We start from the raw sequence: 14,109 nt of genomic DNA, 5'->3' as shown, positions 1-14,109 counted from the left end.
CGAAATTAGTTATTGTGCTGCAAGGAGTTGGAGGTGTTCTGCCCCTCACAATTCTGTCTCGTGCATGTGATCATGCAAGGGCGGTGGGAAATATTTGTGTCACAGCAAGCAAGAGTGGGAAAATGGGCACAAGAGAACTACAGCTGTGGCATGATCACTGCTTTTGGCCAATAGTTGGTAAAAATAACTTGCTTTTGCTTGATTTGTGGTCTTCATATAAAAATCATTCTCATTTAGTGGGAAGTATACAGCCTGAAAAGTGTGTGACATTGCAATTCATAGCAACTGGAGCCACTGTAGAAATTCAGCCTCTGGATGTGTCTTTTTTTCTGTGCCTATAAAACTTACATTGAAGTGCCAAAGAAATTGGTACAGGCATGTGTATTCCAATACATAGGTATGTAAATAGTCAGAATATGGCGCTGCGGTCGGCAACGCCTATATAAGAGAACAAGTGTCTGGCATAGTTGTTAGATCGGTTACTGTTGCTACAATGGCAGATTATCAAGATTTAAGTGAGTTTGAACAAGGTATTGTAGTCAGCCCACTTGTGATGGGACACAGCATCTCCGAGGTAGCAATGAAAAGGGGATTTCCTGTACGACCATTTCAGAGTGTACCATGAATATCAGGAATCCAGTAAAACATAAAATCTCCGAAATCGCTGCGGCTGACAAAGAGCCTGCAAGAATGGCACCAATGATGACTGTAGAGAATCGTTCAACGTGACAGAAGTGCAACCCTTCCGCAAATTTCTGCAGATTTCAGTGCTGGGCTACCAACAAGTGTCAGTGTACAAACCATTCAACGAAACATCATTGATATGGGCTTTTGGATCCGAAGACCCACTCGTGTACCCTTGATGACTGCACGACACAAAGCTTTACATCTTGCCTGAGCCCACCAACACAGACATTGGACTGTTGATGACTGGAAACATGTTGCCTGGTCAGATGTGACTCGTTTTGAAGCGGATGGACATGTACGGGTATGGATATAACCTCATGTGTCCATGGACCACGAATGTCAGTAGGGGACTGTTCAAGCAGTCCCAGGCTGGTGGAGGCTCTGCAATGGTGTGGGGCATGTGCAATTGGACTGATATGGGACCCCTGATATGTTTAGATACAGCTCTGACAAGTGACATGTATGTAAGCATCCTGTCTGATCACCTGCATCCGTTCATGCCCATTGTGCATTCCGACGGACTTGGGCAATTCCAGCAGGACAATGCGACACCCCACGTGTCCAGAATTGCTACAGAATGGTTTTAGGAACACTCTTCTGAGTTTAAACACTTCTGCTGGCCACCAGACTCCCCAGAGATGAATGTTATTGAGCATATCCGGTATGCCTTGCAACGAGCTGTTCAGAAGAGAGATCCACCCTCTCGTACTCTTGTAGATTTATGGACAGCCCTGCAGGATTCATGGTGTCAGTTCCCTCCAGCACTACTTCAGACATTACTCGAGTCCTTGCCATGTCGTTTTGCAGCACTTCTGCATGCTTGCGGTGGCCCTACACAATGTACCAGTTGTTTTGGCCCTTCAGTGTATTATCGCACTATCTGCAGCTACACCTTAAGGGATAGCTGGTCCCATGGTAAGCTCCACGACAGACTGTTTTGCATTTGGTTGCATGCCAAACAATTCCATCAGTTCTTATCACTCCCTTCCCCTCCCCCCTCCCATTACACGAATATAATTCTATATGCACTCTTGAAGAGTGGATATCTAGCTGAACACCCTGCACAGTTTGTAACTCTCAAGGAGTTTGTCTTTGGGCTTGTTAGTGCGAACTTTTATGATCAATGTGGTGCACTATTTTTCATGTGGTGTTCATGGTGCAAGTTAATGGTTTGTTTTGAACATTTCTTGAATATCAGTGGTGTCCATTTTGTGAAGTGTAATACATTCATTCAACTTATTACAAAAAATAGGAGCTTGGGGAGGCAAGGTAATACTTCTGTGTAATGGAGGGAACTCTAGGGAGGAGGGAAGTTGTAGGGAGTAAAAATGATAGAGGAAGACCATGGATTGAATACAGTAAGCAAATTCAAATGGATGTAGGTTGCTGTAGATACACATAGATAAAGAGGTGTGCACAAGATACGCTAATGTAAAGATCTGCAACAAACCAGTCCTCAGACTGATGAGAAGAACAACAACAGCAGCAGCAGCAGCATCTTGATTGTGAAGGAGGCTGATCTTTTATGAAACTGTTGGATTGAAGGTTTTATTATGTGAGGTACTTGCTTGAATAAGGGCAACCATGTTGAGGCTGAAACTTCCTGGCAGTTTAAAACTGTTTACCAAACTGAGACTCAAACTCGGGACCTTTGCCTTTCACGGGCAAGTGCTCTACCACCTGTGCTACTCAAGCATGACTCATGACCCATCCTCACAGTGTCAATTCTGCCAGTATCTTGTCTGGCAGAATTGACGCTTTGATGATGGGTCGTGAGTCATGCTTGGGTAGCTCAGTCAGTAGAGCACTTGCCCATGAAAGGCAAAGGTCCCAAGTTTGAGTCTCGATCGAGCACACAGTTTTAATCTGCCAAGAAGTTTTATATCAGTACACACTCAGCTGCAGAGTGAAAATTTCATTCTGGCATGTTGAGGCTGTTACAAGAACAATGGATTTACCACAGTACAAAGGTCAACTAATAGAAGTAGAAACATACACGTGTTCAGTAAAATAAATTAAGATGGAATAATATCATATCTAAAGTGGAAACCTGAGACATTTAGCTTTGGGTAAAAGCATCTTGAAGGAACTGTGGCTCAAGTTGAGATGAATAGTTGACCAAACACTGAATAGATATGTATCTACCTGAACAGTTCATGATAGAGGTAACATCGTTGGTACACAGTCTCTCCAACTGTGACTAATGCACATGAGTACAAAAAAAGCATAGGGCTTATTTTGCTGTCAAAAGAGCACTGTGTGAAGTGAAACCACCCTTCTCCTCCCCCCCTCCCCCCAATGGTTACCATAGCAGAATACACTACAGACACTTCCAACAGAAACCTGTGCCCAGTGGTTGAAAGAAACTGAGACACAAACATCTACAAGAATGGTAGCAGAAGCAATCTGCCAAAACTACCATCCAATAAACAATGAAGAGACAAAAGAACTGGTACACCTGCTTAATATTGTGTAGGGCTCCCACGAGCACGCAGAAGTGCCACAACACGACGTGGCATGGACTCGACTTGTGTCTGAAGTAGTGCTGGAGGGAACTGACACCATGAATCCATAAGAGTACGAGAGGGGGGAGGGGGGGGGGAGGATCTCTTCTGAGCAGCATGTTGCAAGGCATCCCGATATGCTCAATAACATTCATGTCTGGGGAGTTTGGTGGCCAGCGGAAGTGTTTAAACTCAGAAGAGTGTTCCTGGTGCCACTATGTAGGAATTCTGGACATGTGGGGTGTTGTATTGTCCTGCTGAAATTGCCCAAGTTTATCGGAATGCACAATGGAGATGAACAGATGCAGGTGATTAGACAGGATGATTACGTACATGTCACCTGTTTGAGTCATATCTAGACATATTAGGAGTCCCATATCACTCCAACTGCACACGCCCCACACTATTACAGAGCCTCCACCAGCTTGAACAGTCCCCTGCTGACTTGCAGGGTCCATGGATTCATGAGGTTATCTCCATACCAGTACACATCCATCAGCTTGATACATTTTGAAACAAGACTCATCTGACCAGGCAACATGTTTTCAGTCATCAACAGTCCAATGTCAGTTTTGACAGGCTAAGGTGAGACGTAAAGCTTTATGTTACGCAGTCATCATAGGTCATGAGTGGGCCTTTGGCTCCAAAAGCCCATATCGATGATGTTTCATTGAATGGTTTGCGTGCTGACACTTTTTGATGGCACAGCATCATTGAAATCTGCAGCAATTTGCAGAAGTATTGCACTTCTGTTATGTTGACTGATACTCTTCAGTCATCGTTGGTTCCGTTCTTGCAGGATTTTTTACCAGCTGCAGCAATGTCGGAGATTTGATGTTTTACCGGATTCATGATATTCATGGTATACTTTTGAAATCATCATAGGGGAAAATCCCCACTTAATCGCTACCTCAGAGATGCTGTGTCCCATCGCTTGTGCACTGACTATAACGCCATGCTCAGACTCGCTCAAATCATGATAACTTGCCATTGCAGCAGCAGTAACCAATCTAACAACTGCGCCAGGCATTGCTGACCACAGTGCTTCTGCCTGTTTACATATCTCTGTATTTGAATAGACATGCCTGTACCAATTTCTTTGGCACTTCAGTGTATGAGTACATAGCATATAGCCCCCAGTGACTGACACGATTTTCTTATTCTTATCGTCCATACTTTCTAACTTATAAACTACTTTTGACGTGCCAAAACATACTAGAACAAATAAAATGTCTATAAAATGCTATACACTACAGCGCACTTGCGGTGAGAGAGTCACAATTGCTAAAATCCAGTGCCCGTGGTCTCTGGCCTTCTGAGGAGCACCGCAGTTCTGAAACCACTGCATTCAGTGCTGTAGAATGTACTCTGTGCTAAAACATAATGAAGCATTTCAAACAGAACAAAGCCTTCCATCTCAACCAGGATGGACTCCAAAAACACCTATCATACAAGGCTTAACTCTTGCTCTTCATACATTACATCTGAAAATCAGTTAGGTGGATGCAGAATTTCTTGAATTCCAAAAAGCATTTGGTCCTGTACCACAACACTGATTATTAACAAAAATATTATCATTTGGCGTATCAAATACAATCTGTGACTGAAATGGGTGTTTCTCAGTAGGTGCCCACAGCATGTTATCATGGATGGAGAGTCGTTGACAGATATTGAAATAACTTCAGATATTCCCCAGGAAGGTTTGTTAGGGTCTGCACTGTTCATGTAGCACATTAATGACCTGGCACACAATATAAATAGCAATTTCTGACTTTTTGCTAGTGTCACAGGTACCTACATTGAAGTATTATCAGAAAAAAAAAAGTCCGCTCAAATATCCAGCTCTTTAAGATATACAAATTGGCAACTTGATTTAAGGCACAGTATCCAACAACTATAATATCAACAAGGCAATATTGGAATCAGTCAACTCATACAAATACCTAGGTGTAAAAATGTGTGTGGATATGAAGTGGAATGATCACATAGGCTTAATTATTCGTAAAACAAGTGGCAGTCTTTAGTTCAGTGGTTTGATTTTGGGGAAATGCAGCCACGGTACAAAGGAGATTGCTTTCTAACTGCTGGTGCATCCCTTTCTATAATGTTGCTGAAGTGGGTGGGGCACACAGTCAATAACACTAACAGGGGATATTGAGTGTGTACGAAGAAGGGGTGTATGAATGGTCATAGGTTTGTTTCACTTGTGGAATGGTGTCACAGAAATGCTGAAAAACCTGAATTGACAGACGTTTGAAAATAGAAGCCATGTATCCTGTTAAAACCTATTTAAAATGCACCAACAACTAGTATTAAGTAAGGGATCTATAAACATTCTACAAATCCTTACACATGATTCCATCAGGGATCATTAAGACTAGATAAAACTAATTGCAGTGTGCACAGAAGCAATCCATATGTGAATGGAACAGGAAGAGACCATAATCCTTGGACTTTGTAATGATTTGCAGAGTATGGGTGTGGATATAGATATCTTGTAATAAAAACACAGGTTTTGCTACTGGAATTTGGAATGCCATTGGAATGTGCTTAGTGCTAGCATTAGATGGACCAAGTTACAGAAGTACAAGCAGTTTGGCAAAAAAAAGTTATTTCATTTGCTCAAAATGTACAGACAAGTGTATTAGAAAAAAATTAACACCCTCTAAAGACTTTTGTTGACAAAATGGCATTAAGAAGTCCACTGTGCCCACTAAGTGCCCCCTCTGTTAGAGGTTTTTCAATTGTGGCATTCTGGATTGGAAAGGGGGCAGGGCCTTAAAACTACCAACCATTGCTGCTACAACACCTCTCCATGAGGAGCTACAACATGGGCTGCAGCATTATGAGAATTACAAACTACAGCACTGATAATTAAGTTGGTTTGTTTCCCCAAACCAAATGGCAAATATGTTACAGCATAAATGACATTTATTGCACTACATCAAAACTATTGTTCTTGTGAATAAGATGCTTGAAGACGAACACTTTAAGTGCTGTACGCATAAATTATCAGTGACTTTGTGGATGATATTTTTGTATCCCTGAAGATACACAAACACTGTTTGTTGTTTATGACACCCTAAAGTGCAGCAGAGTTAACACTAAGTTCAAATTTCATGCTTTCAAGGAAAGTGGGAGGAACATAAAGACTGAACAAAGTGTGGGAAAAGCCAAAGTCATCATGAGTTAGAAATAACATTCCAAACAGATACAGTGTGAAGTTCAAAATAACACCAAGGCCAAAGATAGCAAACAAGGTGTGAAGCAAGCAACAAAGTGACATATACTCCAGCAAACTAACTTGGCCATGTCATGGGCCATGCCTGAATAGCAAGTAGCTGCACCCACATTACACATGGTTCGTGCTTGCAGGAGCTGCAATGGACCTGGCATTAATGGTTAGTGATGCTGTAGAATCTATACTGGTCAGTGACTTCATTTCCTTATCACTGTTGCTGGCCATCAGGGACACAATAATATCACTCCCCTCTTACTGTCAATGCCTACTGCATGGGATGTCACCTGAGCTGGCGACACAGGGGTTGGAGAGCTGCTGGAAGTATCACATCTCTGTTGAAATACAACAAAATTATAACTGGTGCCTAGGGTACGTGACAATCACAGCTAAAGAACAAGTTTTAACATAACTTCATGATACTCATGCCTAGGCATATAAAGCATATCAACATAGTCTCTATTAGCGTGTGTGATGTGTATATTTACAATTACACTAGTGACCTCAATGAAAACAGAGCTCTCCTAAAAGATGTTCTGAAAAATGACTGTTGGGTCAACATCGTAATATGAGGTGCATTCAAAAGAGATAGAAACATGCGCATTGTTTTAAAATGAGGCCGCGTTCATTGTCAATACGTCCCAGAGATGGCAGCACCGTACGGCAGATGGAATTTTACAGCCAGTGGCGAGAATGAGAACTATTTTAAATACTTAAAATGGCGACGTTTTCCTTACTTGAACAGCGTGCAATAATTCGTTTTCTGAATTTGCGTGGTGTGAAACCAATTAAAATTCATCGAGAGTTGAAGGAGACATGCGGTGATGGAGTTATGGATGTGTCGAAAGTGCGTTCGTGGGTGCGACAGTTTAATGAAGGCAGAACATCGTGTGACGACAAACCGAAACAACCTCGGGCTCGCACAAGCCGGTCTAACGACATGATCGAGAAAGTGGAGAGAATTGTTTTGGGGGATCGCCGAATGACTGTTGAACAGACCGCCTCCAGAGTTGGCATTTCTGTGGGTTCTGTGCACACAATCCTGCATGACGACCTGAAAATGCGAAAAGTGTCATCCAGGTGGGTGCCACGAATGCTGACGGACGATCACATGGCTGCCCGTGTGGCATGTTGCCAAGCAATGTTGACGCGCAACGACAGCATGAATGGGACTTTCTTTTCGTCGGTTGTGACAATGGATGAGACGTGGATGCCATTTTTCAATCCAGAAACAAAGCACCAGTCAGCTCAATGGAAGCACACAGATTCACCGCCACCAAAAAAATTTCGGGTAACCGCCAGTGCTGAAAAAATGATGGTGTCCATGTTCTGGGACAGCGAGAGCGTAATCCTTACCCATTGCGTTCCAAACGGCACTACGGTAACAGGTGCATCCTACGAAAATGTTTTGAAGAAAAAATTCCTTCCTGCACACTGCGCGTGTGCTGTTTCACCAAGACAACGCACCCGCACATCGAGCTAACGTTACGCAACAGTTTCTTCGTGATAACAACTTTGAAGTGATTCCTCATGCTGCCTACTCACCTGACCTGGCTCCTAGTGACTTTTGGCTTTTCCAACAATGAAAGACACTCTCCGTGGCCGCACATTCACCAGCCGTGCTGCTATTGCCTCAGCGATTTTCCAGTGGTCAAAACAGACTCCAAAAGAAGCCTTTGCCGCTGCCATGGAATCATGGCGTCAGCGTTGTGAAAAATGTGTACGTCTGCAGGGCGATTACGTCGAGAAGTAACGCCAGTTTCATCGATTTCGGGTGAGTAGTTAATTAGAAAAAAAATCGGAGGCCTTAGAACTTGAATGCACCTCGTATGTATGCTGAATGTCATAGTTCAGTTGCTAAGCATATCTCCAGCACTAACAAATCAATCAATAAGAAAAGCATGATCTTAGTATAATTGATCTTTCCAATACACTTGTTATGTTCATTGCAGCTTTGCTTTGTATGTCTGACCATGAAGGTGCAAAGTGACTGAATTCGTGAAATATTTCTCACAGCCAAAACTGTTAGGCTACATGAAAGTGACTTGAAAAAGAACATGTCAAATTCTTTTGTATTGTCCATAATTAATACTTGTGATACTCTATTAGATTTCATCTGCCTTTGTAATAAAGATCACAACAATACTTCCACATGTAAAAAGAAAAAAAAGTTGAATAAAATTTCAGTTCATTTGCTGCAGCTGTATTAAAACGAAAATTAATTTATCATTACACGTTGTTGGGTCTGGTGGTCTAGTGGCAAAGTGGGTACATGGAAAGCGAAAGAGAGGAGGATTGAATCCTGGTTGCACCACAGAATTTGTCAGTCTGCCTTTAACCTAGCCGTCAACTCTCAATAATGAAAAAATTCACCAGGAATGACAAATGGTTTTGATTTCTGGTAGAATTACTGGGATAATTTAGGGAAATGTAAAATGAGATCGTGGTGTCTAGTGAAAAAACTTGAATGAGGCTGTTGAGCCACATGAAATTCTTACTCACATTCATTAATAATTCAAAAGATAGACCATCATATCATTACTATTAAAAAAGGCCTAAGATACATGAAGTTGCTGTTTCAAATTAAACTTCAGTCATATTGATACAGAGAATTATTTAATATTTTAATAATACTGAGTCCTTTGGCGGTTCACTCATAGTATTCTTTTCTAAATGTCCATCAGAGACTGAAGACAAAACAAGAGTAGAGACACATTTAGAATAACAATATTTACTGATTTTTCATAAAAAGTCATTTCTCAATAAATGTTCCATGAGTTGGAGGTTGCCCTGTTGCACTTCCAATTCTTAATTTTCGTATGCTCAGCTGCTGCTCTCTGTTGGCATTAACTACAATCATTTTTGCTATTTGTTTCACAATATTGTTCATAAAGTGCATTTCCATCAAGTGGAAAAATATTCTCTTGGCACTCTGCACTGACACAGTTACACACAAAATAAAACAGAAATGGAACATTTCAGCTGATTTCTCATCCCTTCTCTTATTCTTATTTAAAATAACTTTATTTCATTTCCATTTTAGTATCTTATTTATAATGTTTAAAGACATTCACTTGCAACTCTTTCTGGAGGAAAGTAAAAACTGTATGTTGCACCCACTAATAAAATTTGTTGTACCATGTCAGGGCAACATGCCTGTCAAGGGATCAGTGATGGGCAGTAGCATGATGGGGCTCAGGCTTTCTATTGTAGTGGAATATTTCATCCCTGGAGGCAGCTTGTCCATGCTTGCTTCACTGATATGGGCTGGGGATCCACTGAGATTGGAGGACAATGATCCACCGGTATGACATAGGTGCCCATAGGCTGCCATGACAGATATCCGCTTGGCACTGCAGTGGACCACACTTGCTAGAGTGAAGTTCACATTGAGATGGGGCAGGTGGTGGGCATGGGGGAGACATTCTATGCCAGCTGGGAAGCTAAGTAATGATGAGAGGCAGTGGCTGGATGGATGATGTGCCAAAGCTGTTGCGGGCATTTGGCCTGTTGTTTTAGGTACATGCTCTTGCCCTCTGTACTGTGTCAATGACAATGGCCGTCAGTGGCAGTACTCAGCAAATTTCATGTAGAGTGAGTTACATTATGGGATGCGAAAGGAAATTCATCTAACAAGTAAGATATACTGAGTAGTGGGATGATGATGTATGTGCCCACAACTGCAGTTATTGTTTCATCTTTTCTGGGAGCTTGGACTGGGGACTGAACAGTGAAATCATGGGTTTATGGTTTGTGATCAAATGGAATCTCATGCCATACAAGTAAATGTGCAAAGATTGATTTCATAAATTGTGGTGGCTCTAGTTTGGCAGGTATATGCAATTGGTTGGTCTATCTGTCAGTATTTTTGGGGGACAATATTGCACCAGACCAATAGTCCGAGGCATTTATCACAAGTGTAAGTGTTTTGTCTAATAGTAAAAGTCGCTAGCCATGGTGTGAATTTAAAATGCTGTTTCAACTGCTTAAAGGTCTTTTGGCGAGTTGTGGACCATACAAACTTGATGCCTTTATTTCATAATTGGTTCAATGGGTACATAATGTGGGCCAACTTGGGCATAAATTTCCCATAGTATGTAACCTTACCAAAGAACAAACTCAGTTCTTTCCGATTTTTGGAAACTGGCAATTTGTCTATGGCATTGATAAGCTCTGCTGTCAGTATTAACCCCAATTTGTTTAATACATGTCCCATATATTTAATCTGAGGTTGAAAAAAACTGCATTTTTTGAGTCAACAGTGGAGAGCATTGGATTAAAGTCAATGTACAAGTGATTGTAGAATCTGCAAGTGTTGCTCATGTAGCCCATAATGATAATGCCAACCAAACAGCTGGCACACTGTGGTATCTTTTGAATGAACTGCTCTTAATACTTTTGGAAAATAGTGGGAGCATTTGTGACTTCAAGTGGTTATCTATTGAACTTATTCATTGCAAAGTATCTGTTGTGGTTCCAGATCTACTGGCAGTCAAATTTGAGTCCACCAAATCAATTTTTTGAGGTAGTGGCCCTGATGTCTAACTTGGCTATCAAGTCTTTGGGATGCAGAATTGCATATCGATCTATATTAGACTGTGCATTTACTTGGCTTTGATGTCATCACAAATCAGTAGTCTCATTCAGTTTAATGATTACCATGGGTGAAGCCTGTTGACTTTATGCGATGGGAGTGATGACATTCATGACCAGCAGTCCATTGAATTCCATTTTTAAAACCTTCTGCATTCTAAAATTTACTGGCAAATGTGGCTGGGATGAAGATTCTACTGACACATGAGCAAAATATTCTTTTTCACAGCCCAGCAAAGGATCAAATAAATGCCCACAGTTTTGGCATAATATATCCGGGAATGTACTTAGAAACTAAATTAAATTGCACATTGATCTGGAATCTGACCAGTGAAAATGCATCTAGCCCAGAAAGGTTGGTCGATACTGGCAAAGCTACTACCAATAAATGATCTATATACATTCACATACTTATCTGTTGCACTGCTCTGGCCTTTGAGAGGTACTGAGCGATTATTATGTTATTTGACTTATAGTAGTGGCATGCATTGATGCCAATACAAGTTCAAATTGATGAGAGACACTGTTGTGCCAGTTCCAACTTGAAACTCCACTTTATAGGAGCTGATTTAAGTGCAATCACCAGCTTGCCAGAAGTTTCAGTGGATGCTGTGGACAATGACATGATCTTATGCAGTGGAGTGTTGTATTTTGGTGGTGATGTTAGAAGACTGAGACACACGTGAGCCAGAGGTTCTCTCTTATCGCAAACCTAGCAGACTCCTGTGCAATGCAGTGTCAGCGCTTGCTGCAACACTCAGGGCATAATTTGAGTCACATTTCCAGGTTTTGTTTACATGTACAGCATGGGGCTGAAGGAAACAATGGAGCAGAACAGCATGTTATTGTCGCTGCTTGCACTGATTGGGAATTGTGGTGAATTATGTGCACAAGGCCTTAGGCACCTACCAATGTTGTGGAGTGCTTATTACAAACTACTGTTCCGTTACATACATGCCAGCCTTTTGCAGATTTCTTTTGAGTTGAGTAACTGTTAGTGCTGAGTAAAATAGTGCTTGCTTCTGTGAATATTAAAATCCCACTGCTTACTGCGTGTGGCACTCTCTCTTGAAGTGGCGTTGCTTGGCAGCAATTCTCATGACCTGATACTTGCAATGACCAGAGGTGTGGTCCTTACTCTCCTGATGCGGAGTAGAGCAGGCCTCACAAGCAGTGACCTCCACCATATCAACCAGCACAGGCTCTGAAAACATCATGTGAAACTCAGTTCATACTTCTTCACATCTTGAAAGCTGTAGCTTAAAGTTGTATGGTAGCTGCAGAATTTCTCGCTGCTGAAAAGCATTTAACCTGAATGCATCTATGCTTATTATGGGAAAATATGATTTTAGGGGTACCATGCAAAATTTGTGACTTGATTGAGGAATTCTTAGTAGGGAGGACACAGTATGTTAACTTGTATGGAGAGTCATCAACAGGTACAGAAGTAACTTCAGATGAGTCCCTGGGAAGTACGTTAGAATTTTTGCTGTTCGTGATATACATTAGTGATCTCTGCATAATATAAAACTAACCTACCTCAGACTTAAGGCAAATGATGCAGTTATCTATAACGAAGCTGCAGAAATATTCAGTCAAATCTTGATAAGATTTCAATGGGGTGCAAAGATTGGCAATTATGTATAAAAGTTCAGAGCATAGGACACGTGATGTAGTCAGCCAACAGCAACATCGCTGTTAAGTAGCAAGAACACACAAACAGGAAAAGTTAATAGTTTAAATTAACATACATAGTGTTGCTACAAGAAAAGCAAAGCTTTCACATATAATATTGGTCTCAAGCTGCAAGAGAAGCTTTCACATATACTGTTGATCTTTCTTGCACGTGTTACACTTTAAGATATATCACACAAATGTGCGAGTAAAATTTTTAACAATGACATAAATGTCTGATCTCCAGGGTTCGAAATTCTTCAAGTGGCTCGTCATCAAAGAGTTGATTTTTAAATTAGAGTCAAATGCTCTGTGATTTAATAAATTCATGGTACATTCTTGGATATGGTTCAACTTACGTAAAAGGATATTTACTTTGAAAGTAATGCTTTTCAAACCACTATTCGCAATATTTTCCCTATTTTCCCGCGACCTGTTAGAAATAGGTTCGTTTCAGCAGTTGTCAGAGCGCGCAGATAACAGGCGACACGGCGCTTGGGTAGCTATCATGACATAGGAACCCGTATGTCGTACGTGTAAAACATTGAAAGATCATACATTATGTCATAAACGAAACATCAGAGGATACTGCAAGAGCATCGGAATTTCGTGAACCATATTAAAATGTGCACATTTAAAGTGCATACTTACTAGGCACATTCGTATGTCCAGATTCCCAATGCAGTAGACCTCGACCTGATATTAAGCTTTTCAGTGTGGTTTTCGGGACGTAAATTTTCTTGTAGCGCCAGTACTGTATTAATCATGCCTGGTTCTTTATTACGGCATAATGCCACACGTACTAGAAAATGAAAGCGTGCACTTGAAATGCAGCGAATAGTTGAAACTAGCCAGTACTGTGGAATTCAACATTTCGTTTCAAATACATTGACTGCCTCTGCGGAAAAGGTTAACAAAAGCCAAATTTCTTTAGCAAACAGACAAAAATAACTTCATTGTTCCGCAAGGCGATTAATGCTTGACTGTAGAAAGGGGAAATAAAATAAAATCTGAAACTAGTGACATATTTTAGCCTACCGTAATTATGTGAATGTGTTTTAATTCACTTGATAGCTCCCGGCCACAAATGTCCGTTTTGTTTTCATTTGAGGTGAGAGTTAACATGGGGAAACAGCAAAATCACTAAATGTAAACACGCGTCACGTGGAGACTACTCACTATAACTCAGACTGCTCTGCGCATCAGCCCCGGATCTATGACATTTGCGGAAAAAAAAATCGAATTTTCAAAATATGTTCATCTTGTAGCGCACATCTTTCTGAAAAGTCTGAAACATAAAACATATGTATTCGAGGAAATGTAAGATATATTATTTGGTCGTAAATATGCCAGAGTGCAGTGCCACGCCTCTTCATAAAGCATTTTTCTGCCGCACGTCCAAACTATATTCAG

At 41.1% G+C, this 14,109-nt stretch overlaps 1 protein-coding gene across 2 annotated transcripts in view; it reads right to left on the bottom strand.

The window, feature by feature from the left end:
* LOC126092160 (uncharacterized) overlaps nucleotides 1–13,871 on the bottom strand; it is a 30,430-nt gene extending 16,559 nt beyond the window's left edge. The window contains exons 1-3 of one of the 2 annotated variants that reach the window (XM_049907630.1): nucleotides 13,735–13,866; nucleotides 13,348–13,498; nucleotides 12,073–12,226 (exon numbers count right to left, since the gene is read on the bottom strand). In XM_049907630.1, the coding sequence (XP_049763587.1) occupies nucleotides 12,073–12,209 (137 nt within the window). In that variant the 5' untranslated portion in view covers nucleotides 12,210–12,226; nucleotides 13,348–13,498; nucleotides 13,735–13,866. Of the gene's footprint in view, nucleotides 1–12,072; nucleotides 12,227–13,347; nucleotides 13,499–13,734 lie in introns of both variants that reach the window. The other variant, XM_049907631.1, reaches the window with a different exon arrangement.
* Between the last annotated feature and the right edge of the window lie 238 nt (nucleotides 13,872–14,109).

The sequence above is a fragment of the Schistocerca cancellata genome, chromosome 7 (assembly GCF_023864275.1).
Source record: "Schistocerca cancellata isolate TAMUIC-IGC-003103 chromosome 7, iqSchCanc2.1, whole genome shotgun sequence".
Lineage (NCBI taxonomy): Eukaryota > Metazoa > Arthropoda > Insecta > Orthoptera > Acrididae > Schistocerca > Schistocerca cancellata.
Note: the sequence above shows the minus strand (reverse complement) of the source record. Positions and strands in the feature narration are given on the sequence as shown.